The sequence below is a fragment of the Engraulis encrasicolus genome, chromosome 2 (assembly GCF_034702125.1).
Source record: "Engraulis encrasicolus isolate BLACKSEA-1 chromosome 2, IST_EnEncr_1.0, whole genome shotgun sequence".
NCBI lineage: Eukaryota > Metazoa > Chordata > Actinopteri > Clupeiformes > Engraulidae > Engraulis > Engraulis encrasicolus.
In genome coordinates, this window is record NC_085858.1 from 21,494,805 (window position 1) to 21,521,674 (window position 26,870).

A 26,870-nucleotide genomic window follows, 5' to 3' on the forward strand; every position below is an offset into this window, starting at 1 on the left:
AATATTCAGACTGCTTATAATTCTTATAATTCTTATAGTTCTAAGTCATGTAAGGAATGTCTAGGCTGTCTGACTACGTCCTTTTCAGTAACATGACATTCTGAAAGTGTCTGAAACGCAAAATGAGACTAGTAATGCAATTAACACATGAATAAATATTTTTAAATAAGCTGAATTTGTTGAAATCTTAAATAGATTTTGTGCGCAAATATGCTTTACAGACATACAGCTTTTATCATGTTATATAGGCCCTACGTGTATTTTCATAGTCAATGCCTTTTTTCTTTTTTTTTCTTTTTTTAACTTTCAAAAATGGTCTCAAGGAGCTGAGACACATAAATGACAGCTTTAACACTGCATGTTTACAATGTCTGAGACGGCTTACTTCACACTCACTGGATCAGTGCTGCATGTACAAATGACAAATGGCATGCACGACCACAGAGATGCCTGGTCTGTAGTGGTTCTAGCTTTTTATGAGCAGACACACCAAGCGGTACACAGTCTAATGCCAAGGAACAGATGCCGACCTTTTTAATTTCGAATTACATTGGTCTGCATAAGGCTAAATGTATCAGCTGTTGTGTGAAGAGACAGGAAGGAAGTGGTCCCAATCCGTAAGCATTAAAGGGACACTGTGCAGGAAATGGTCAAAAAAGGTACTGCAACTATGCTGCTCATTGAAACTGGGCTGCATATTGCCAAATGTGATCTTTTCATGAAGTAATAAACTATTATTTTCGAGTATGGCCCAAGTACAGTCATTTTTGCAGCTAAAAATGGCTATTTATGGAAATTCAAATATATAAAAAGTGCAATTTTTCCAGTCATAATGAACACTCAGAATTTGATGGTGGTGGTAAGTATTCAAGAAAAAGGTAACATTAGTGAATGGGTAGCGTGGATTCTGGAAATAAACAACTAAAAATCTCACACAGTGTGCCTTTAAATTAATATTGATCCCGAGTTGGAAAACTGGATGTAAATATAGGAGGTATTGTAATGCTGTGTGGCCCATTGCGCTTGCACATAGGCTTCTTTAACTGTGATGCAACATCTGCATAGTCCTATGGGACTTAAGGCACTAGGGATGCAAAGCTGGGGATACTACCTTTGTGTCCATATACACAAAAGTTCAACATTCTGAGGCTGAGATCTGTTAGATAAGCATAGGCCTACATAAATGGCCAGAACTCAGGCAATTGCTACTGTAATGTTTCCCCAATAATAGGTCCATGGTAGAGAGGATACATTAACTATTTGTGGCTATAACAACGTTAATTGGCATAAGCTTGTGATTCCACTTTATCAGGAAATTACTTCATCTAGGCTACATGACTGAATGAATCTCTTGATGCGCTTCCAACCAAAACTGAACGAAATAAGAGGAGCGCTCGCCAAGTGGGGCTTTGCGCCAACCAGTAAGTGGGCGCGTAAACGTTTGGCGTCCCCTCGGGTTTGACAGCATGTCCACACACCCTCCTGTGATCTCGCAAATGGGGAGTGCGCTTTGCTAGCAAGACGCCGCCCACCTGACAGCCACCGCGCTTTCCCAGGTGAAGTTGCTCAATCAAAGATTCTGCGGTGCTGTGTTCGGAAGTGTGGCGATGGAGATAGCTCGCACTTGTGTCTTGAAGTAAATAATAGACGAAAGGGCTTGGGGCGCTAAAACAGTGTTTGGAAATAGTTTATTGAAAATATATTTCCGTATATCGGCCTGAAAAATGTGACATATACTGCAGTGTTAGGAAAATTTATTTTAAAATCATATGTAAATAAATAGATTTATGTCAATACGTTGAAAGGTTTTAAGAAATATATTAGCCATGCATCCGTAAAGCACTCGTGTTAGCACATTGTATGAAGTGATTACTTGTGAACTGAATGAACTAAGATGGACGGGAACTCTCCATAAAAGACCCTCATAAGAAGAACCTGTCTGAAGATGGGAAAATGGCAACTTACTATGGTAAGCTATTTCAAACACCTCACAATATTCCGAAATGTCATATGTGTCTATATTGCATAATGAACTAGAGCCAAGGGCTTGGTAAGAAGCGGTGTCCATGCTGGTTAGGCTACTTTTTGCATTTCGTTGTTTAACTATGTGTCAGTGAGTGCTCTTGAAATAGTGGCGCGTATCAAGTTCAGGCACCGTGAGAAGGAAAGGCTATCGCTCCATTTAAACACCTGTTAGTCATAAGTCAGCAATGTGGGTCAAGTTGGAAAGAGGGGTGAGCCAGGCCTCTGTCTTTTTCAATACAAGTTTACTGCTTTAATGTAGGTAACAGTTTTTGCTTAGCTATGTTTCATTGTAACAGCACTGCCACAGACATGTCTAGTGTCTGTTAACCCATGTAGGATATGTCTAATGTTAATGATTAGTAGTGGATATTTTTTGTCTCAGAGTATGGATGGAAGTAGATAGACCACTACGTCAACTGCTATTACTGTTGGATGCAATACATAACATTATGTCCCCTGCCACTATTTGGTTAGTTTATATTTACCACACCATCATGGTTGATACTGAATATGAGGGGAGTAAGATGTATGTTGTAGCAGGTATCAGGATCAGGAGTTTTACTACCACAGACAGGCATGTGCCATTGCCATCAAACTTGACATGATTGCATAATGACACCAGAAGACACAGGTCTGCTGAGACCCAAGTTAAGACCTCATATAGCTCTATGATGTATGTGCTCTCATTCACCTCTCCCAAGGGGACACACAGCAGTCGGCGACAGTCCTTGCTCATATAATGCACTTTTAACAGAATAAATGGATCCAAACCTTCAGAATCGCAAGGGATGTCTCTTGAACACCTTGAAATTAGGCCCTTGGTTTAATCATTAACTTGACCCCTATATAATTTCCTTACTGACCCAGAGTCATGTGCATTGTTGCAGGTGTCTTAATCATTAGATCTGTGTTTCTCTATTGTGCATTGAGGACATGATGTACTGTTTCTTCCTTTCTTCACCTGGCGCTCCGCTCCTGTCATGTGAAAATGGTGGTGATGTGAAAACTGATAGGCTCAGGGCTTTTGTCTGGCTGCTGCCGGCGGCTCAGAGTCCTCAGCAGCGGGCTGGCATCCAGTAATGCGCGCCGCGCCGCTCACGTGAAACCACAGGCCTGTGACGTCCTCTGCTATTCGTGTGCGTGTGTATCAATTCATCTGCTTGAAACCAGACAGTTCAGTTTTTTTGTTTAGCTGGCTGGAAGTCATGTCAAGAAGAGCACAGTGAACGTTCATAAGCGTTGGAGCTTTTGGGCTTCACTGAAACTCATTTTTTTGTTTTCTTCTTTTAGGGCGCTGACCAAAAACGTAGGCCCCATAACTGAAATAGGATAAGGGTGCACCATGCATAAACTTACTGACTTTTTAATGTACTCTATGTATTTATTTAGTTATTTATTTTTGCAACCATAGCAAAAATAAAACAACTTCATGTTTGGTGCAACCTTTTCTTTTTCTCAAGAAGAGCACAATAACAAACAGACAAGGGCATGCCATTGAGTAGGGCTGGGTGATATGACGATATTGATATCGTGATAGAAAAGTGCCTTTCTCCTCTATTGTGATTTAACTATTTTAAATAAAGAGAACAGGACGGCAATAAAAGACAAAACTTGAAGTGCTGTCCTGTTCTCTTAATTTCGTATATTCTTGAGGAATTATAAGAATTGTGGTTTTGCGGCACAACACAATAGAGAGATGTTAACGTGATATCAAGTAATTTTTCTACATATCACCCAGCACTACACATTGAGGATGGCAAGCTGACTGGGATGACTGTATAAAACTGTGTATACACTGTATTGAATAGAGATGTCGAAGATGAAGTGTTTGGAAGGGGAGGGGGGCATTCAAGTGCAGATTTATGCTGATGGAAGTTATATCATCGCGCCCACGCTCCGGCTTTGTTAAAAGGTTGATTAGTCCCCACATCTCCAAGCAGCTGCTTTTCATTACGCCGCCCTGTTTATAGGCTGGATCATCTGTTCCCCTTTGTGGAGGGCGCTCGGTGGCGCTTCACAAGGCCGCCCTCGCTGCGTCAACGTGAAGTGGAGTGTCTCTTTTTCTTCTGATTTAATAAGGCCTCATTATTGCCTGTAAGAGTGGCTGAAATGAGGACGGGTCTGTTAGCAATAAGAGGTTGTGCTTTTATAATGAGAGAGGACGAGACAGAAGGATGGTGAACAGCACTTGTAACACTTCAGAAATCTGGAAGGTTTATGATTCTCGTCTCCAGACATGATCATTAGATGTGTCAGATGGCCTGACATGGTCAGCACTGAGGATGATGAGTCTCCTCAAGTGAACCCACGCCATGATTTTCCTCATCTTCATCTAGAAATATACCCTTTGCCATTATTGGTAGTATTGGATTTGTTTATTATATTCTTTATTTCTTTTCAGATTAGTCACTAGTCAGGCTTTGCTGCTGGACTCATCGGCTAAACACCAGGCATGGCTAAACAGCTAAACACCAGGCATGGCTAAACAGATAAACACCAGGCATGTTTACTCAGACTGCTGATGGGGTTGTAAATGGCTGTCTGACTGACTCTGAGCTACATTATACCTCATGAGTAACAATTATCGGCTTACGGTTTTGCTTATACACATAAAAAGCTTATATTGCTTACACTGCAAACAAGCAGGGCTATACAGTCCCAGGAAAAAGTTTGTACACCCTTTGAAATTTCTTAAATTTCTGTCAAAATTGATCATAAAACGTGGTCTGATCATCCCGGAAATCTCAAGAAGGAACAGTCAGAGTCTGCTTTAATTAATTCCACCCAAACATTTACATGTTATCATATTTTTATTGGTCATAAGGCCATAACATTCACAGGAGAGCAGGGCATAAGTAAGTACACCCTTGCATTAAGTAGGTTTTGACCCTCAGATAGTTGCAATATCATCAACCAGACTTGTCCTGTAGTTGCAGATCAGATTAACAAAACAATCTGTTTGTATCTTGTCTCCCTCTTCTTTAGAAAAATGCCTCTCGTCAGCAAGGTTTGTGGGATGTCTGGAGTGCATAGCTTTCTTGACTTCAGGCCATATAATCTCAATTGTTTTTTGTCAGGGCTTTGACTGGGCTATTCCTGAATGTGTATTTCATTATTATGAAGCCATTCTAAAGTCGATTTGCTTCTTAAGTATGGGCTGTTGTCACATTTCAGGACCCATACTCTTGTGTGCTTCAACTGTGTGACAGACTTCCTCCCGTTTTTTCTGTAAAATATCACAATAAACTTGAGTTCATTTTTCCACTGATAATAGCAAACTGTCAAGGGCCTAATGTAGCAAGGTAGCCGCATATAATGATGCTCCTGCCACCATACTCAGAAGAGGAGATGTAACCAAGAATAGCTAAAAATGGGATTCATTCTGCCAATCTAAAACTAATGGGATTTCTGTCCAAAAAACAATATTGCTGGACCTTTGAGGTTTGCGAAAAAGCATTTATATGCTTCATAGAATTACTGCAAAATATTCTGTAGACCAACGTTGAAACCAAAGTTGAATTCTTCAGGAGAACACACAATGTCATGTTTGGAGGAGAACTGGAGAACCACACCTTCACCAAAACATCATCTCCACCTTTGAGTTTGGTGGCGGGAGCATCATTATATGTGGCTACCTTGCTGCCTCAAGCCCTTTTCACTTTGCTATTATCAATGGAACAATGAACTATGAACAATGAACAGAACAAAGTGAGGTAGTCTGTCACACAGTTGAAGCACACAAGAGGATGGGTGCTGAAATGTGACAACAACCCATACTTTAGAAGCAAATCGACTTTAGAATGGCTTCATAATAATGAAATACACATTCTGGAATAGCCCAGTCAAAGCCCTGACAAAAAACAATTGAGATTATATGGCATGAAGTCAAGAAAGCTATACACTCCAGACATCCCACAAACCTTGCTGACGAGAGGCATTTTTCTAAAGAAAAGGGAGAGCAGATACATCCAGATTGTTTTGTTAATCTGATCTGCAACTACAGGAAACATCTGGTTGAGGTTGTTGCGACTAACTTGGGGTTAAAACCTATTGAATGCAAGGATGTACTTACTTATGCCTTGCTGTCCTGTGAATGTTTACATCTTATGGCCAATGAAAATATGAAAACTTGTAAATGTTTGGGTTGAATTAGTTAAAGCAGACTCTGGTTGTTCCTTCATGTGATTTCCAGGAAGATCAGACCATGTTTTATGACCAATTTTGACAGAAAGGTAAGACATTTCAAAGGGTGTACAAACTTTTTCCTGGGACTGTATATCGAGCCACGGGCCTCTTCCATCATCCGGGACAGGACAGGACAGGACAGGACAGGTGGAGTTGCTGTGTCATGTCTGCTGCTTGAGATGGGATGAATTGTGTTCGGATGAGGCTGGTGGGGGGTAAACGGGGTTGGCTGGCCCAGGGGCTTGGTAGAAAGGTTTCCTAGAATCGTCACCCAAATAAGGGTCAAATGACTTTGCCCAGGCCCAGCCAAAGCTGTCAGCATCCCTACCCCCAGCCCACCCTCTTAAGGGTTAAAGGTGTTCCCTCCAGCGTATTTGTTGTGAGCATCTCTGGGCTTCTTTAACACCTTCTTTCCAGCCCCCGTGTTATATGGAAAACATCAGGTAGTGGTGGTACATGGGTCTAAAAAAAGACTGCTAACTGCTACAAACTTCTGCAAAAACATTCCCCCATCAGCTTCGTTTCTTTTTCTTTTAAGTTTGAAAACTTTAAAAGGATTTACAGTACATAATAGTCAGATTTCCGTTAGAGGTAATTTAAGACAGTGTGTGGGTAGTTATGAAATGGTGGCGAATTTTAAGTCTTTCCAAATGAGATTAAGTTATCCGAATAATTGAATTCCTCATCACTGGTGATCTCCAGGCCAGTGCCTTTGAAAAACCTAGATTTAAGTTCTTCAAAGAACCAGTGAGGCACAAGTTCTTTAAAGAACAGTTTGACCCTAATATGACATCTGGTAGCATAGCACATTATGATATTGAAGCTTTGAAGGACCATTTTTAATGTGAAAACTTAAAAAAAAAAAAAAAACTGATGGTGCAATTCAGAGTTTCCACCCTCCTCTGAACCAGAGATGTGAAAGAAGTTTTTTTAAATGGAGTGTGACTAGAAATCTAGTAATTGCCTCTGTATGAAACTTCTCCTTCACTATCACTACACCGTGTTGTTTTGGCAGCTGATTAGTGAGGACACTTTTTACATTCAAACCCTGGTCTGGTCTAGTGCATACAGTATACAGTATGTGGGCAGCCATGGCTCAATGGTTAGAGCGCTGGCCTTAGATCAGATGGTTGCAGGTTCAAATCCCACCCTTACCAGCACCTCCATCCATGACTGACGAGCAAGGCACCTAACCCCACATTGTTCCAGGCACTGTAACCAATACCCTGTACCTAAATAATTCCAGGTCGCTTGGGATATAAAAAAAGCGTCAGCTAAGTGTAATGTAATGTATATGTTGAATGAATAATGCAATATTTCCCACATACTGTGTGGTGCTATGTACAGGCAACAAAAAAGTTAGGCCAGTGCAAGTGTTCTCTGTATATCCCCATTGACATCTATGTGTAGGCTATGCATGGGCTGTTGATCAGTTTGCGGTGCTCTGCGCAGTACCACAGAATGTGCAACGCTGATGATATGCATTTCGGATTGACCGTGCCTTCACTGCCACATGTTTTTTTGGCCCGCCGTGGCACAAAAAACGTAAAGGAGATGGGCTTCAGATCAGAGGGTTGCATGTTTGAAGGACAGTATCCCACCCTTTAATTCCGTATCGCACTCTATGGCTGAGGTGCCCTTGAGCAAGGCATCCAATCTCATAGTGCCCCAGGGACTATTACCAATACCCTGTAAAACGGTAAATCGCTTTGGATAAAAGCGTCAGCTAAATGTAATGTAATGTAATGTCATGCAATCTAATGTGAGGCTTTGTCCATCTCCACAGGACCCTGTTCAGGAGTGGGGAGAGGAGTTTGAGGATGGAGCCGTCTATGGCATCACCCTACGCAGGGAGCCTGTGCAGCCCGCGGCGGGCAGCAGCGGCGAGGCGGCCCGCTCCGACTGCTTCGTGCAATACCGCACGTGCAAAGTGCGCCGGCTGAAAGCAGCCACGCTGGGGAGGCTGGTGTCCCAGCTGCTGGACGCGTGTTCACAAGAGCAGGACTTCGCCCGCATCTTCCTCTCCACCTATCGCACCTTCACCAGCACTAGCACACTCATCGAGATGCTCTTTAGCAGGTGAGAAACCATACTTGAGAGTTTGTCCAATCCCCCCCTGTACATTTTGGTAAGTAGCTATGTTGAAGAACCTGTACTCCTTCCTGTGCATTTTGGCTGTTGTTTTGATTTTCTACTTCAGGCCAAACGTCCCTTCAAACTCCTGTAATTTGCTTCCACCGTTAATGGCTTTACGTGTTTTTTTAACTGGACAAAGATGAAAGCTGTATGTGAAACCAGCAAGGTCAAGTTGGTAATTTTGACACTACACCTTGAATCTCTCTGTACCTGTTTTTGTACCTGTTTTCTTACTACAAGGCACACGACAAGCAGCATGCACTGTCAAGGATAATAAGTATCCTCACAGGGGAAGGTGGCTATTATAAGTTGTGCAAAGCCTTGCATCACGGTGAGGAGTCAACACCCACATGTGCTGACAGTGGTTTTTAACCAAGACTATGTTCTCACATTAGTAACCAGGGCCACTGACAGCTTTTGCTGGGCCCAGGACAAAGTCATCTTGGAAGGATCCCCCATTGAGTACATACAATGTAATGAAAACCCAATTTTGGGCCCACTGTCTCCCTGGGCGTGGGACAACTGACCCCTTTGTCCCCCCTGTTGGCTTTGCTGTTAGTAACTATTGTGTCTGTCCCACAGAGACAACCTCAACGCTGAGGCTGACCTCAGGTGTCAACAGAGGTAAGGCCCTCTCTGTTTTTAGTCTTCTTATTGTTGCTATTTGTGACCTTTACGATATGTTTGCCAATATGGTCATGGTGGTAGTTGTTTGTTGTTGTTGTTGGTGGTGGTGGTGGTGGTGGTGGTGGTCGTCACATTTTCTAATGCACTTGAATGCCAAAAAACTAGCAATTGAAATATCTACCAGAGTCCATATGAAGGACTCAACAGATGTGTTCAATAATTGGGGGAAAAGCTCATAAAAAACAGAAACGATAACTGAAACAAAAGCTACTTGAATTGAATGTCTTCAATCAAATGGAATTGCATATACAATACAAATACATGAGCCAAAAGATTAAGGTTCTAAGCAACCTGACCTCCTTTTGGCACTAGATTAACTTGACCTTGATTAATAAGAATCTGCACAGACACATGTTTATCAGAGCATGGTTGTTGGTCGCTCCATATTCTTAAATATCCTTAAATACTTTAGCTATGATCAGGTACAAATAATCTTTATTTACTTTTGTTTTTTCCTGGTCCTCCCCCATCTCTCTCCCACTAATTTGCTGTCGCATTCTCAGACTGTCCTGTGTAAATAAAGGCTTAAAAGCCAAATAAATAAATGAATAAACAAAACTAACTAAAAACTAGAAATGCACTCAGATTGCAGTCCTCCACCAAGGAAGCTGTTTTTAAGTCTCTCTTCCTTGTTTTTGTGGAGTTAGAAACTGGAATGTCAAAATTGGCCCTATCCCGCTATGGCAAAGAATCTTTTTTTAAATTCCTGGATCCAGATCGCACCACCACAACTGAATCACTTGTTCCTTTTGTCATTGCCAACAACTCCACAAAATTCCGTCCAAATCCGTGCATATGTTTTCGAGTTATCCTGCTGATGGATGAATACACAAACAGACAAACCAACGCAACCGAAAATATAACCTCCTTGCTGGAAGTAATAACTTCTTCTCTTGTCTCCAGTCCGCTGCAGGTGTTGGTGCAGAGATGGCTGCAGGAGTTCAGTGATGACCTGTGGGACCCTCCACAGCACCCGTCCCTGCGCTTCCTCTCCCTGCACCTGAGGCAGCACCCCGCCCTACGCCCCCTGGCCCAGCTCTCTGAGGCGCTGCTCAAGAGGTTCCAGAGCCAAGGTGCAGTGAAAATGCTGAAGCAATATTACTCTTGTAATGTGACCCTAATCTTTAACACAATCTGCTACCATTACTACTACTCAGGGTCGCTGACAGCTTTGGTTGGGCCAGGGACAAAGTCCTCTGAAAGGGCCCCCACTGAATACATTTAATGCAATGAGTACCCAATCCTGAGCCCCCCATCTCCCTGGGCCCGGGACAACTGACCCCTTTGTCCCCCTCTGTCGGCTCCCCTACTACTACTACTACTACTACTGCTAATACTAATACTAATACTACTTCTACTACTTAATAATGATAATGATAATGATGACCATAATAATAATGTGTTTCGACAGAGGATGATGATGTCTTCACAGACCACAGTTCTGAAAATCAGAAAAACAAATATAAAAAGTGTATCTGTGGCCCAGCCGTGGCTCTAACGGCTTAGCACTGGACTGTTATGCGGGCGACTGGGGCTCGACTCCCGGTCGGGGTCATTTCCCAATCCTTCCATGTCTATCTCTCCCATTTTGCTTCCCGTGTCTCCTCCACTGTCCTGTTTGAAAAATAAGAAAAAATTATAAACAATCTGTAACTCTCACATATTTGAAGTGTGTGAGTCTTGTAATAATAAATAATAATTCATTTATTATCATTCATTTCATGCATTGAAAACACTCAAGGTCTCTCGTGGTTTTTTTTCTCACAGTAAGGCGAAACTCTGTGATAGCCGGCAATGCATTTGAGGAGTTGGATGTGGATGAAGAGGAGCTGGAGCTGGACAGGCCAGTAGACAGCCCAGACTTCATGGAGTTCTCCGTGTTGGGCATCGCAGAGCAGCTCACTAGGCTGGACTCGGTGAGTGCTTAATGACTTGTGTCCTCCCCACACACACACACACACACACACACACACACACACACACACACACACACACACACACACACACACACACACACACACACACACACACACACACACACAGATTGCATATCTACACACATGTATAGCCCATCTTCCTGATCTTGATATAGATGCATCAATTCACACACCCACACACATACACACAGTTTATTTCCTTGTTTAACGCACAGCCCGAAGGTGCAAAGGTTGTGGTGGGTTGGCTGGTTGCCATAGTAACGCCCCTCTCTCTCTAATCTCTACCCATTTGCGCATTAGGAGCTGTTTGTCAAGGTGGTCCCCTTCCAGTGTCTGGGCTGCATCTGGTCCCAGCGCGACAAGGAGAACCTCTCTCCCACCGTCCGGGCCACCATAGCTCAGTTCAACGCCGTCACCAACCAGGTCATGGCATCCATCCTGGTCAACCAGACGCCCGTCTCCAGCCCCTCGACCGCACGATGCCCTGGTCAGCCACACGTGCAGAGGGCAAAGGTCATCGAGAGGTGGATCAAGGTGGCACAGGTGAGGGCACCTTGCACCTGAGTGTGTGTGATTGCTGCACGCCGGTCAATAGAGATGCATGGGTCAGCGTCAGCTACGTGTAATGTAATGTAATGTGAAGATGCATGGGCCAGCTCAATGCACAATGCACCGGGTTGGAGGTAATGGGCAGCCGTGGCCTAGTGGTTAAGGAAATGGGCTTTAGATCAGAGGGTTGCAGGTTCGAAACCCACCCTTCCACTCCCTATCTCACTCCATGGCTGAGGTGCCCTTGAGCAAGGCACCTAACCCCACACTGCTCCAGGGACGGTAGCCAATAATACGCTGTACTTAAAATGACTGTACGTCACTTTGGATAACGGTGCCAGCTAAGTGTAATGTAATGTAATGTATTGTAATTGGTGATAAATTGGTTTGGTTTTAATCCTTGACCTGTGCATCACTACCGGTGACTGCGCTGCAAAGTTATGACTTTCAAAACGTTTTGAAATTTGTCTGTGTAATCTTTTAGGAGTGTCGGCAGCTGAAGAATTTCTCCTCTTTGAAAGCCATTTTGTCTGCACTGCAGTCGAATCCCATCTACAGGTTAAGAAAGACCTGGTCAGCTGTCAGCCGGTAAGCATTACATTGATTTGGCTCTCGATTTGGTTTTCAATTGAACAGATCCCGTGTAAGCACCGTCTGGGCTGCAAGCATACCATATGTGTGCTTGGATTTTGTCTAAACATTTCATCCATCTGTGAGGGTGAGACAATGGGTGATTTATATGATCTCATTCTCAACAGCAGTGTTCTTCTCTTCTCCCTTGGGCTCTCTTTACAGGGAAAGTGTGACCACATTTGAGGGCCTTTGTGAAACACTGCCAGACGAAAATTGTGTCCTGACCAGCAGGGAGATCTTAACTGAGGTGAGCGAGAGAGCGGTTTTAATATTTAACTCGGTGAAATGGACATAGTATCGTGGTTTTTTTTATTCTTTTAGTTTTTAGCTTAATTTTACTCATATCAAAGTTTTCATTATTATGTTGATTGTGATGTGTGTTTGCCCTTGTGTGTCTTTGTGCCACTACCAAAGAAAAATAGTTTAATCGACAATAAAGAAGTTTAAGTCTAAATCTAAGATGAGGGAGAGTGGAGCACCACTAATATGAACTCTGGCAGAGAGCCAGAGCCAGAGAGAGAGAGAATGTACAGCTTTCTCCACAAGGAAAGTCTGTTAATCTTGCACACTGTAAAATGACAGCTTGTGTGTTTAGCACGATTGCCTTAAAAGCTTACACAATACATTTCACTTATATAGGGCGTGCCTCCATTTTCCTAATCATTTTGGAGTTAATGTTTCATGAGATGCTTTGCACTTGTGTGTTCATTAACTTTGGCTTTGATGTTCCCTTCGCCTGAAACTTGGGCATACACAGAACATGACCGATAAAATGTGTTTTATAAGAAATGCCTTTCTCCGCATGCCATGGGCATCTACTGAGTTCCCATGCTCTCAGTTGAGCATCATATCTTGACACCAAGTCACTGAATTTAGTTGCAAAATGTGTGAAAAATGCAGTGTAAGCGTGTGCGTGTGTTTAGAGTTGGAGTTGTGTCCTGGAGGTGAGGGTGGGGTCTGGGTTTTGGCGTAAAATCGATATGTGTTCTGTTTTTGTCCCGCATGGTAGTGATGTTGTTAACTAGACTCCACAGCAACATTAGCCCACATAATGAGCGAATGAGTTTCAGGTGCTTCTTGTCCCAAGGACTTATTTTGTCTGTGTAAACAGTAGTTTGCATGCAAGCTCTATTTTTGCCTGTGCCGTGTTCCCTTAGATGAAAGTGCCATTCTTCGCAGTGCCTTTTAAAATAGGCAAGCATTGTCTGAGTCCCTGTGCAATACTATTTGTGTTTTAGTCAGAGAACTCTGTATAATTTGAGGTGAGGCTTAAGATTAGAGCTCTTGCATAACAGACGTTAATGATGGAAGAAACATTAAAAGAAATACACAATAACAATGTTCTTCTCTGCTATTACAATGAAGCAGAACAAAGTGGACAAAAACTTTTTTATTCAGGTTTTTGTCTTTTCTTTTGCCTACTCCTACCAACTTTGGTTTAGGATGGATGTCAACCCAACAACCAACAAGTGGAAAACATTTCTCCCAAGACGCTCAAGAAATGCACTTTATCAAGACGAGTAGTAAGACATGTCTTCTTGAAACTAGTAGTAATGCAATAGATAATACATCTTTTTGGGTATTGCCTCTTTTTATGAGATAGCAAATACAAGAAAAAGCAAATCTATAAACTGGAAGTGAAAATGCTGACTGGGGGGTGCACTATAGAGATACATGCAGGTTGTTGTTTGTTGTGTATATTTTAGTCTTTTCCCATCGCAACATAACTCCCTGTTCTTTTATGTGCAGTCTAGTCAGCTATTATTGTTTTGCAACTTGAAATGTCTCGATACTTTTTAAAAAAATCTAAGGAATTTGAAGCTGATCCAGGCCATCTGTTGTGTAATGTGACCATGCTCCTGTCCTGTCTTTCCCAGAGTGTCAGCAGCAGTGGCGTCGTGCCGTATCTGGGCACCTACCTGACTGTTCTCACCATGCTTGACACTGCCTTGACAGACACCGTGGAGGTGAGACTTGCCGCCTACAGGTCACAGCAATGTTGTATAATACCGCTCTACAAAGGCAAAGTGCAGTAACTATGCCAACATTGAAACTGAGAAAAATGCCGTGATATTAGGTTGGATGTTGTAGTTACTGCAAAATTTCACATAGCAATATATCCAAAACGAGACACATTTGGACCATACAGTAAGGCTTTGTCATAAGATAAACGGGGTGTAATGAAGACCATTTTCAGTATAAAGTCAATTTGGACAAAATATGTAGTTACAACTCTTTGCCTTTGTATGGCAGTAGCTTGCAGCGATGTTATTAAGCAGTATTTGGTTCGCGTTAGATGTCAAGTTTAAATAGGCCTACCGGAACCGAATGTGTTATTTTGGTCTAAAAAGAAGGATATGTTGAAAATAGTTTGATATCTTGGTAGGTAAAACAAATTTTAAAAGAATGTAAAGTAACATGGTGGAGAAAATGAATGTGTCAATCCACTGTATCAAGGAGGTTTAACCTTTGGTCCTGGATCTCTGCTTTTTATTCCAGTGCCATCAGTGTAATCTAATCAACTTTGAGAAGAGAAGACGAGTAAGAACCTTCTTTTTTGCACAAGTGTCATAATTTTTAATCAATTCTTGTTGTTGACATTTGATAAATACATCTGCATGAATCCTTGAAATGTCTTGAAATATTAGACATCTCTGTTACGTAAATAATAGAACTAATACTTTGTCCTGGATTTCACCCCCAAAAAACATTTTGTAGCCATGTGAACAACTTTGTATCCGCATTCTTTGAAATGCCCTTGAGCAAGGCACTTAGCCCAATATTGCTCCAGGGACTGTAACCAATACTCTATAAAAAAACCTGTAAGTTGCTTTGCATTAAAGCATCAGCTAAGAGTAATGTAATGTGGCCCAGCCGTGACTCCAACAGCTGGGCACTGGACTGCTATGCGGGTGACCCGGGTTTGATTCCCAGCCCTGGTCATGTCCCGATCCACTTCCTGTCTCTACTCCACTGTCCTAATCTGAAAAATATTAAAATCCCCCAAATACTGTATTATTGTACATGTATTTTAAAAATGATTCATTTTCATTAACATCTGCAGGAATATGAGATCCTGTCTCAGATTCGCCAGATGCAGGCCTCCTGCTGTCAGTATAATTTGCCTCACCATCCTCGCATCGCAGCCTGGTTCCAGCGCCAGAGGCTGCTCACTGACCAGGAAAGGTGAGTGTGAACAAACAAGCTTGATGATTAGATACACGACTTCCCTTACTCATCACTACCATTAGAATGCATAAAACACCAACATCTCTGTATTGCCTCTACCTCAATATAGAGACTGTGAATGTGCTGAAGCTGTTACTTAATAACGCAAATTCATTAATGGAAATGCTCCCATGTGTTTGTCCAATCAGCTATGAGCTTTCCCGTCAGCTGGAGGCCCCTGTGGACACCTGCACTTCAAACTCCAGCGCCGGCTCATGGAGTCACCGCACCCTCACCAAAAAACTCTCCTCGTAAGTCATCGCACCCTCACCAAGAAACTCTCCTCGTAAGTCACCGCACCCTCACCAAAAACCTCTCCTTGTAAGTCACAGATTCCCTCTCCTAACAGCCCATAATAGTCCTGTATTCCCCACTCAGCTGAGCTACTTGTTTTTAAATTCAGGGCATTATATTCCTGAGTTTAAATAAGTGGGGCAAGAAAGAAAAATGTCTGCACTCTTAAATCCTTTTGTTCATTTAATACAATTCAGGGTGATCGAAACCTTGTTTTAATTAAATTAAGTTTATTTTTGGAGCTTATTTCACAGTGTGCATACCTGTTTTCTTTAACTGTCTGGCACCTGCAATCAGTGACTTTGGATATGCGCACCCTTCCCCAAAACAGATTCTCTCTCCCAACAGCCTTTCTCCTAATAGTCATGTTTTTCCCATTCAGTTGAGCCATTTGTGTTTAAATTCAGGTCTGTACAGGTATATTCTTGCAATAAAATAAGTGCAGTACGATAGGTGAAAGTAGTGTCCACGCCTTTTGTCTTTTGGAGTGTTTCCAAAAAAGTCATCTAGGCAAAAAAATAGTAGCCAAAGACAGAAGGGGATGCACACATTTCAGGATTCTAGCCAGGGCTGGACTGGGATGAAAAATCAGGCCGGGGATTTTAGTGAAGACCAGTCCGCCAGGCATTGAGAGAGACAATGAAGCGTACTATTTTGACCACAACAGCCAAAATGAATATTTAAATCTGCCTCGGACAGGTATGCTGTAGCAGCATGAGGGCTGATACCACTGCATTTAGAGGAGGAGCAACAGGCCAAAAGCATCAACAGTCCACTGGGCAAATGCCCTGTATGCCACATGGCCAATCCATCCATGACTCTAGCCCATCATCCCTGATCCATCGCTTGTGTGCGACCCCTTTCCTTTGTTCCTTTAAAGTAAGACAGCTAATCATTTCTGTGTTTGTTTTCAGACTCCTGATGACTGACGGGTCCAAAAAGATGTACCCTGACCAGATAAGTGTCTCCTCTTCTGGATCAAGTGGTTCCGAAATGGAAGACCTCTCACACTCCTCCCCACTACAACTTGATGTAAGTAAGCTACAGTGCACTTAAAATTCTTCTTTGTTGTTTCTTTATTTCATGGCTGGATTACTGATGAAGTCGAAACGTAATCCAGGCATGAAATGAAGAAACGACAAAGAAGGATTTTAAGTGTGCGGACTCCTCACTCCAAAAATTACAGTCAGCCTTTGTCCTGCACCTTTTCCAGGGATGTGTACAGTCTTCACCTTCAACTGAAGCAAGCGACCGCTCATTTATTGTACAGTAGTACACCTTCCTCTTACTTTCACAGTGCTTGTTTCATGGTTGTTTTTTTCCAAGCTAGTGAACCAACACCATTTCCTCAATTAGCTTTCACTGCAAAGCAAACATCCAGGTCATTGGCAGGCATTCATCCCCACCGGGCACTGCATTTACACAGTCAACAGACATGCCAGGTCACTAATAATTAATGACGGTGCTTCTGCTCTCCTAAATCTTAACTAATTTTACATTCCTGTTGGGACCTCTGTCTGTGCTGCTCTGCACTGGTAGATGTTAACCAAACATGTCCTTGGGTATGGACTACAGGGTGCATTTTGCAATTTTGCTTTCTGGCTGAGCCAGGCTTTCACCATCCACAGGACTGAATCAACGTGGCTAGTATGAAGCAGTTCTCCATCTTCCACGTCATGCAGAATTAGATGCTTCATAAAAGAAAAAAATATCTCTGAGAAAAAATCTCACATCTTATTCAAAAGCTTTAGAAAATATCAATACTTTGTTAAGTCCACTCAATTAACTGGTAGGCCTACATTCACTTCTACTGTTTTTTACTGTCCTAAATTGACCACAATCAGCAGTTTCTCATGCAGAAAAAAAATCACTTCACTTTTATTTTGCGCAAAATAAGTTAACAAATCTGCTTCCTCTCTCCCCCGTCTCTCTGCACAGTCCCTCTCCAGATCCTGCCAGAACATGTCTGACTCCTTCACCTCCTCCTCCTCCTCATGCTCCGACAGCTGTAGCAGCAGTAGTAGTGCCTCTGGTTTCTCCACCGCCACCTCCAGCTCCCAGCCTGACCTCTCAGCTCCCCCGCTCTCCCCGCTCTCCCTAGCCCCACCCAAGAGCGCCCTGTCCTCCACCCACAAGCGCTCCGTGTCCTGCACCTCGCTGCCTGTCTACAACCGGCAGGTGGCTGACTCCTGCATCATTCGCGTCATCCTGGCCGGTGCGGAGACCAGCAACGGCAACATGTACAAAAGCATCCTGGTAATAAGCCTAACTGGTTGTGAGATGTTTTATTCAGCAAGAACACTGAGGAAATGTTAGCAATGTCACACAATACTACAAGTAAGACCGACATGGCCATGGGTTAAGGGAAAAGCTTACTGAACCCTTAACCTAGTGAAATATTATGCCATATGCAGGGCTCTAAACCAGTGATTCTCAAAGTGTGGTCCGGGGACCACTTGTGGTCCGCGACAGAGCTAAGGTGGTCCTCGAGGGGATTTTTACTTTTCCAAGACGAGCTAGCAGTAGGCTATATTTGTAACATAACTACATAGCTAAACATAGCTGAAGTCTTAATTTCACCACAATAAGACAGGCTTGTAAATGTGAATAAAAATGGAGTGATCTGAAGCAAAATTAGCAGTGTCCAATTAGCACCCATCAATTGCCAATTTAGTTGACAAGTGGTCCCTGATCATTTTTGGGGGGGAAAAGTGGTCCTCGGTCTGAAAAAGTTTGAGAATCACTGCTCTAAACTAACTTTTTTCACCACCAGTCGAAGTGGGTAGTACAGTATGTGTTCATTTTATTAGCCAAACACACACTCACTAATGGCTTGTTAGTTGTTTTTTGTACCAGCCAAACTGAAATTTAACCAGCATTTGGCCAGTTGGCTGTTGTTAATTTAGAGCCCTCCCCATATGTATACAGTTTTTTTTTAGTGTAAGTCATGAATGCCTACACTAGACTAGAGGCAGCGATTCAAACAAAAGCATAATACTATACAGTACAGCGTCTCCCTTTGCACTGTTCAGGATCAGGGCAATGATAACTGAAACTGGCATTGCTTGTTTTTTTCCCCTTGCTAGCTCACCAGTCAGGACAAGACGGCGCAGGTGATTCAGAGAGCCCTGGAAAAGCACCACATGGAGACCAAGAGCTGCCATGACTTCACCCTTAGCCAGGTTCTGGCCGAAGGCAAAGGTGAGCCATCCATTACATTGGATTGCATTTGGCAGACGCTTTTTAACCAAAGCGACTTACAATCGAGGACATAATCATAGCCAACATCATTAGCCGAGACAAAATACACAGGAAATATACAGAAGAATAGTGCAGATGCTAAGTAGTTTTTTTTTAAGTGATGCTGTCCCATTTTTGGAAATAAGCTTATTTTACACCTCCCATTGAGTTAAATAATAGGGTTTTACCATTCTCCAGTACTTTCAACCATTCTCGGGGTATGGCAGTGCAAATTTTACCTCCATGCTAGCAGTTAACATTGAGTCCTATGAGACCAGCTCGCGGCTAACTGGTCTCATAGGACTCAATGTTAACTGTTACCTTGGAGGTAAAATTTCCACTGTCATAACTAGAAAACCGTTGAAAGTACAGGATAATGGTAAAACCCTATTATTTAACTCAAGGGAAGGTGTAAAATAAGCGTATTTCCAAAAATGGGACAGTATCACTTTAAATAAATTAGCCCAGGGTTAAGTAGAGTACACACACACACATACACATCATGCCATAGAGTCTAGCCCTGGACTGGGTCAACTCAAGCATTAGTGCAGTAGAGACCAAGCACTGCAGTAGAGACCAAGTATAATGTTGAGAAAAACAAAGTGCATTTGATGACTGAAACAGTATTTTCATAGTACATAATTCAACTGCTATGTATTGTGCGAGCTCACAAAGTTGGGTGAAAATGCACAAGGGTCTGCTTGAGGCTATCACATCTCAACTCAAACTGAAGGTCCATCACAGTAAAATAGGGATGTTGGTCTTTAAATGTGCTGTAAGCTCTTCATCCTATATATGATCACATGTATATCTGCTGAAAATGTCACCATTTTAGCATCTGAAATGGGCATGTTTAGGAACAGCCTGTAGCCTACAGCCTGTAGTCGTACTTTCTGAATTACCTCATGGCCAATGATTGAGGATCTGTTAAAGCAAAGGGGAGTGGTACTCCACCACAAAGCTGTGGACACAGCAATCGTCCACCTATACTATGCACTCATTTCCACGTGCTGTAGAGGAGGGGAAGAGGTGGGCCTTTTTTGAAGAGGTGGGCCTTTTTTCAGATGGTGGATACTGTATCTTTTTTATATGTGTGGCCAAGGTCCTGTGATTTCGAAGACCTGTGGACTACAGCTTTTTTTTATTAAAACAACTTAACGAGGAACTGGACTTCTTGCAGCTTGAAAAGCTTACAAAAGCTTGAAAAGCTTGAAAAGCTTGTTGCACTCTCTTTAACATGACCCGGATGACTAGAATCTTTACAGACTTGCTTTCCCATCTCTTCCAGAGCTCCTCATCCCAGACAAGGCCAATGTCTTCTACGCCATGTGCACGTCTGCCAACTATGACTTTGTCCTGCGCCCCTGCCCAAAAGGATCCCGTAGGCCCCCCCTCAGCGCGTCTAGCCTCGGCTCACTCCCCCGAGGACTGAAGTAGTAGCAGCAGCAGCAGTAGCAGTACAGTAGCGCCCTCTGTAGCCTGAATTACACACCGTGCCCTGGCAGATTTTAAGTGATGCTTAAATTACATTGCTTTGCCCATTGTTAGCTATATTTTTCTATTGTATATTTTTTATGTAAAAAAGATATTTAAGTGGACTTTGTGGAAAATGTCTATATTTGTTTTGTTAAGATGTTTTGCTCCAAGCACTTTGAGGTAGATGATGTGCAGTATTGGTCAAAAGATTTGGACACTCCTTCTCAATCAATGCCTTCTCTTTATTTTCCTGGCTATTTACAGTACATTGTAGATTTTCGCGGAGGGCATCAAAACTGTGTTGACATCAGGTGGATAGAAAGCTGGCATCGCTGTTGGAAAACTACTAGAATTTATATTTTTTGTTAAGCACATAACTATACGTGTTCATGCACAGTTTTGATGCCCTCTGAGTAAATGTACAATGTACTGTAGAATATCCAGGAAAATACAGAAGAGGCATTAAATGACGGTGTGTCCAAACCTTTGGTCTATACTGTACACTGAGAATGAGCATGTCTCGAACATAGAGGCCAGGGACTTGCTTGTTGTTGTCCTCTTTGTCTTTCTCTGGGCAGTATGGGTATCACATGTGACTGTAAAGACAGATGAGGTAAGACACTTTTGTATGAAGAAAGGATACTCTATGAACTTCAGCAGCCTGTGAACCACACACCACACACTGCACCACACCACACTACACTACCACACACCGCATACTGTACCCACTGGCAATTAGTGCAATCAATGTGGCTGTTTTGAAAACAATTAAAGTGGTGTGTCTGTCCAATGTTATTCATGTCTGTGTATGTTATTCATTTCAGGCAATGTGTAGTTATAACAGTAATGCATCTGTTTACAAATTTAACAATTTTTAGAGTTTACATGACTGTAGGCTAAACAGGTGATCAGAGACCAGCCTGTAAAAATGTTTTTCAGATCTGGTCAGAAATTATAATGTGTATCGGGGATGCATCGATCGATATGAACATTTTGGCCGATACCGATGTTAAGGCCGATGCATTGTGTGTCCAACTATACACACATAGGCCTTGTAGCCTACAGACCTGAAAATAGTTGGGTGGTTTAAATACTTTTTGCAGGTTGTTTTCACAAAATCATAGAACCATTTCTTCTGATTCTAGCTCCATCTTGCAGACATTTTTCTTTTCCTTTTTATGTTCATAAAAAGTGGTAATTTAAAAGGAAACAGGTGAAACTGATAAGTAAGGGGGGGGGGGAGTAAAAGTAAAGTTTATTCCAACAGTTTATAGTTCGCCTATATGTGTTGCTCATACAGAGAAAGAAGGGTGGGGGACCATAGGCTGTTGGTAGATAAGCAAATCATAAATGTGTGTGTGCGTGCGTGTAGGAGTGTGGGTAGATGGATGCTCTTTTTGACTTAGGCTATATTTATATTTATATCTGTTTCCTTAAAATAATTCGATATTTTGAATAGTATGCAATTTGGATATAGGATAGTTTATCATTTATGTAAGTGAATGATTGTGAATGATTTAAAATTTAATAGGCCTATGTACGGTTCATCTGTGGTGCCAGTAGGCCTAATCTGGATGTGGCCAGATTAGGGTACTAACCTAGATTGGAAAGTAATGCCAAACTGTTGTTAAATAACTCTAAAAGAACATGATACTCATTTAGGCAACTGTCAGGAAACAGATGTTCTAACTAAATTTCCTGTGAGGTCACGCATAGCCCCTTTTCTTCCTTACATCGTCTGCATTCTTCTCATCTGACTGTGAACACGCCCAAGCGTCATACGAACACGCCCTTGCGAGCGACCAGGCTTTGGCTAAAGTTCGATCCACAAAATTCATGATCCACAACCGGGAATTTTTTCAGGGGTGGTGGCCGTCGGTGGACTAAACTTGCGACTGACTTCCAGAATTTTGTTTAGGCGTGGGAATTTTAATCATTGTCTAAAGAAACATTGTTACATTTTTGTGTTGTATAGACGTTTTTCGGATAACTTTGATTGTTACTATTGTATCCCCCTAGGGCCTTGTGGGAAAGTCCGATTAGTAAAAGTCGCTACTTTGTGATTGTTTTGGTGGACGGGGAGGCTGTGCTACGTCCAGCTAGTTAGCTAACAAATCGAGTAGCTGTTTAGCTTTGATAGTTTCTAACTGCACAACCAAGTGAATTGTGAGAATCAATGCAGGCGATAAAGTGTGTAGTCGTTGGAGATGGGTAAGTACTATAACTAACACGGATTCCTCTGTTATCTGTTTTGATTTTTTATTCATTGCCCTGTTTTAACAATCTCTAACTTTGTGAACTTTTAATGGCATTTCATCAAATCATGGGCTATCCTATCCCAGCAACTTATTTCTGGTGCCTAGCTTTTAACCCAGCAAGCACACTGAAGTTAGCATGAGGCTAACGGAGCTATTGTCGTAATAAAGCTCGTAACAAAGTTCATTGTATGGGTTGAAGTGAGACATGTGCAATGCAAAACTACACCAGTGGTCGTTCTGCTTTCCTTTGCTGGTTTATGTTTAGTCGAATTTCGTTAAGTCATTGACACTCTTTGTTCGTGTTGTTGACACTGGACGTGTGATAAACCTTAACAATGTTAAGATTGGTTAGCTTGCTAACATGGTAATGCCAACCGATGCAGTGCTTTAATAGCTAGACAGTTGTAGCGCGTGCCCCATTGATAAGTTGGCAGTACATTTGGTAAATGTCAACATAGTTCAATAGCAGCATGCCTCTGACTTAAAAAAGACGAGGAAGATGCTGTGTGATTTTTTATTAGTCGGGGCTACAGTTAAGTTACCGGTGATCTAAAACCTGTTGCTGTGTTCCAAGGGGCGTTTTGATACCTGGCTATGCATTATAAGGTGTCTTTGTATTCTTTCTCGTTTTATTACCATTTACTCCCCCACAATTTCTGGTTTAGCTCCTTCCTGAAAGAATCACTCAACTTGATGATAAACACAACATCAGGGACGAGTTCACACACACACACACACACACACACACACACACACACACACACACACACACACACACACACTAGTTCTAAATGTCGTTTGTGTCATATTCTGTCTCCAGAGTATGTAGTCCATAGCGTTTAAAACAGCTTCATTGACCACCACACTTTATATTTCCACTGTAAGAAGCTGTCTCTGATGTTGCCTTATTTCACCTCAACAGGGCTGTGGGAAAAACATGTCTGCTCATCAGCTACACTACCAATGCCTTCCCTGGGGAGTACATCCCCACAGTGTAAGTATCCAATCGTGTAGTCTAAATAATTCATCAGCTACTTGATGTGTGTAATGGACTGAATCCAGCCCAGTGAAAGCTCTGTCCGACTCGCACAAACCCACGTGCCGTGCAGGTCATGTGTGGAGCAGTAGTTGATGTGAAATCCCTGGAAATAGTGTGTACCTGTACATTTACAGAAATACGTGTACAGAATAAATATGGAGCTGTGCTAGTGAAATCAACCTTCCTCCTTCATCTCCTCCTCCTCCTTTCCCCTATGTCCTTCAGGTTCGATAACTACTCTGCAAATGTGATGGTGGATGGGAAGCCAGTCAACCTCGGCTTGTGGGATACTGCCGGACAGGAAGATTATGACAGGCTACGCCCTTTATCCTATCCACAGACGGTAGGTCACATTTTATGATGCCTTGCACAAAAAGGAAATCCTCCACCAAGTCGTGAATAGTGATAGAATTGTCGCACCTGATTATGCGCAATCAGTGTCAGACACGTTACGATTGTGAGAGTAATTGGATCAAAGACGTCTTTGTCATTCAGTGTTACGCACACCTTCCGCCGACTGTAACTGCAAAAAAAAAAACATGACTTTTAAATTGTTTCAAGTGAATGGATGACAGCCAAGGCTTTCATGAATTCCTTGTAACAATAAATAAATAAAAAAGAGTCATGTTTTTTACAGTTACAGTCAGCAGAAGGCATCCGTTACACTGAATGACAATGCCATTTTGCACATCTTTGACCCAATTGCATTGCTGTGGGGGAAAGGTGAACTTCTTTTGTCTCAATGGATACATTACAAAAGAACCCTCTTTCAAGTATATTGTAACAAATTCCAAGAGCTGTATGGTTGTCATAGATTAAAGTCTGCTTGATGTGTATTATTATTATTGTTTGTGCTCCTTTTAGGATGTGTTCCTGATCTGTTTCTCCCTTGTGAGTCCAGCATCCTTCGAGAATGTCCGTGCAAAGGTAAGATCCTCCCGAAAGGCCCTTTTGAGGGAAGGAAAGCACCCTTCTTTATCTTCCAACTTTGAATCTCTCCTTGATATTGAAATCCTCAGAAGACATTTCACTAGTTAAGGTTATTTGACTCTTATGACTCTTTTGACACTCCACATCAACATGAATGAATGAACTGGGGGTGGCGTAGCATGCTAAGACACCATACTATATGTGGGCGACCCAAGTTCAAATCCAACCTGGGTCATTTTCCGGCCATACCCTCTCTCTCTATCCCCCACTTGCTTCTAGTCATTTCTCCGCTGTCCTGTCTTCATTATTTGAAAAAAAGAGTGAGTGAACTGAAGGTGAGTTGTTTCCTTAACAGTGGTACCCAGAGGTACGGCATCACTGTCCCAACACGCCCATCATCCTGGTGGGGACGAAGCTGGACCTGAGGGACGACAAGGACACCATCGAGAAGCTGAAGGAGAAGAAGCTCACACCCATCACCTACCCACAGGGCCTGGCCATGGCCAAAGAGATTGGTACGTATCAAATTTTAAGAAATTTACTCGAGTTCTCTTATTCAGAAGTAAGTTGTCTCAATTGAATGGATAACCCCTTAGTATAAATGCAGAGCACTTTGAAAAGTACAAGGAAGTATTGATAGTTGCTGATCTTGCCAAGGAGCAAGTAAATAGTAAGTTAATTGCTGTGGTTGTTTACTGTTCCATAACCATATATTAAAACAAGTTAGGCTTCATTTTTTGATATATTTTGTAATCATATTTCTGTAACTGGTTACGCCTGTATCAGATAAATGAATTATTTAGCCATGGTTATTGTACATATTAATCTGCTGAAGAAACAGTGAGTGGGTCGGTCCCAGACAGTCCGGTCAACCAGGAAATGAAAATGGAAATATGTGCTATAATGTTACTGAATCTGCCACTGACTGGAACAACCCATTTCCTCCCAAGGAGCTGTGAAGTACCTAGAGTGCTCTGCCCTGACGCAGCGCGGTCTGAAGACAGTGTTCGACGAGGCCATCAGGGCTGTCCTCTGCCCTCCCCCAGTCAAGAGGAGGAGGAGGAAGTGCCTACTTCTCTAAGACAAGCTCGTCAACGAGGCGTTAAATGAGAGTCAGCTGAGAGATGGCAAGTCTGTGTCCTTACAGTTATGCCCCCTGCTTATTGTAACTATCACTACCAAGTATGTATCACCAGGAAGCAGGGTCTTTTTTTATTCTTTTCATATTTTTTTGGGGGGGGGGGGGGTTGTCGGGCAAGTATGGAAACTACAGGCCATCCCTGGGCTTAACACTATGCAGACACTCCACACATTTGAAATTCCTGCGGCCTTCATTAATAACTACAGTTTGAAATTGATGTTCCCCCTTGTAAGTTGTATTATGATGTACTTTTTTCATTTAGAAATATGTTTACAGACATTTCTTTTTGTACAATGTATGTAGAGCTTCTCACAATGGCACTGTCAAACCCAGTACATAATACTAACACTAATCATTCCCGGTTCATGAAGTTAACAGAGAACGGGGGGGCATTTAACTCATCACTGGAAACCGTTTGGAAGGCATCTTTGTTTTTAACTGGGTACCATCTGCAGGAGAAGAGCAAGTGAACTGATAAGTCTGACATTGCGTTCAGCAAGGGATTATGCAGTATTTTTCATGCCTCAGTTTAGTAATGTCGGAGCACTGTCTATTTTGCATTTCTGTGTTCTAACAGCAGGATGTACTGAAACTAATTGAAGGTCCCTTTTGGTCGGTTTAGGGCCAGGCAATCTGTAAATACATACAAGCACATGCCACACAGACACATTTTTTCCAAACCTTTAAGAATACTCATGCCAAAGTTGCCATATTCAGTATACTGCAAGTAACAAGTATACTCAGACATTTAAATGGTTGAGGGGTAAAACACTTAATTGATCATGGCTTTTTTTTTGGTATCACAGTTGATATTTTTTGTGGCACACTGTATTATCAAACTGTTAAATATTTTTCAAACAAGTTTTGGCATTAGACAGTATGAATCGTGCAATACATAGGCTGCTGATACCGGAGCATCTTATACATTCTATGAACCTGTGACTAAAAAGACTAGGAAATGAGTGAATAAGTTCAACTGCAGCCAGCAGCATAATAACCCATTTATCAGGGTGACTGTAACAATGTGGGTTTTTTTATGAGAATAAAGACAAATTAACTTTATTTTTCTTAGTGGTCATGTTTTATTCACCATCTGTAAAAGATAATTATGT

At 42.2% G+C, this 26,870-nt stretch overlaps 2 protein-coding genes across 2 annotated transcripts; both read left to right on the forward strand.

Moving 5' to 3' along the window:
• Nucleotides 1-1,555: 1,555 nt before the first annotated feature.
• LOC134434861 (ral guanine nucleotide dissociation stimulator-like 1) lies at nt 1,556-21,185 on the forward strand. Its single transcript, XM_063183501.1, has 17 exons — nt 1,556-1,969; nt 7,997-8,289; nt 8,929-8,970; nt 9,937-10,106; nt 10,801-10,949; nt 11,271-11,513; nt 12,004-12,107; nt 12,315-12,399; nt 13,595-13,675; nt 14,030-14,119; nt 14,652-14,693; nt 15,217-15,338; nt 15,530-15,631; nt 16,589-16,706; nt 17,613-17,930; nt 18,761-18,875; nt 20,203-21,185. Exons 1-17 carry the CDS (start codon nt 1,946-1,948, stop codon nt 20,349-20,351), a joined length of 2,247 nt encoding a protein of 748 aa, XP_063039571.1. The 5' UTR covers nt 1,556-1,945; the 3' UTR covers nt 20,352-21,185.
• Nucleotides 21,186-22,186: 1,001 nt separating this feature from the next.
• LOC134434892 (ras-related C3 botulinum toxin substrate 1) lies at nt 22,187-26,820 on the forward strand. The gene is made up of 6 exons (XM_063183546.1): nt 22,187-22,601; nt 23,571-23,642; nt 23,913-24,030; nt 24,552-24,614; nt 24,973-25,132; nt 25,568-26,820. The coding sequence occupies exons 1-6, from the start codon at nt 22,567-22,569 to the stop codon at nt 25,696-25,698; spliced, it is 579 nt and encodes a 192-aa protein (XP_063039616.1). The 5' UTR covers nt 22,187-22,566; the 3' UTR covers nt 25,699-26,820.
• Nucleotides 26,821-26,870: the final 50 nt, after the last annotated feature.

Coding starts and splice junctions, on each gene's coding strand:
- LOC134434861 (XM_063183501.1), top strand. CDS start 1,946: ATGGGAAAATGGCAACTTACTATG. Junction 8,971..9,936: donor GACCTCAGGTGTCAACAGAG/GTAAGGCCCTCT, acceptor TCTTGTCTCCAG/TCCGCTGCAGGTGTTGGTGC. Junction 14,120..14,651: donor CCTTGACAGACACCGTGGAG/GTGAGACTTGCC, acceptor TTTTTATTCCAG/TGCCATCAGTGTAATCTAAT.
- LOC134434892 (XM_063183546.1), top strand. CDS start 22,567: ATGCAGGCGATAAAGTGTGTAGTCGTTGGAGATGG. Junction 22,602..23,570: donor TGTGTAGTCGTTGGAGATGG/GTAAGTACTATA, acceptor TCACCTCAACAG/GGCTGTGGGAAAAACATGTC. Junction 24,615..24,972: donor TCGAGAATGTCCGTGCAAAG/GTAAGATCCTCC, acceptor TTTCCTTAACAG/TGGTACCCAGAGGTACGGCA.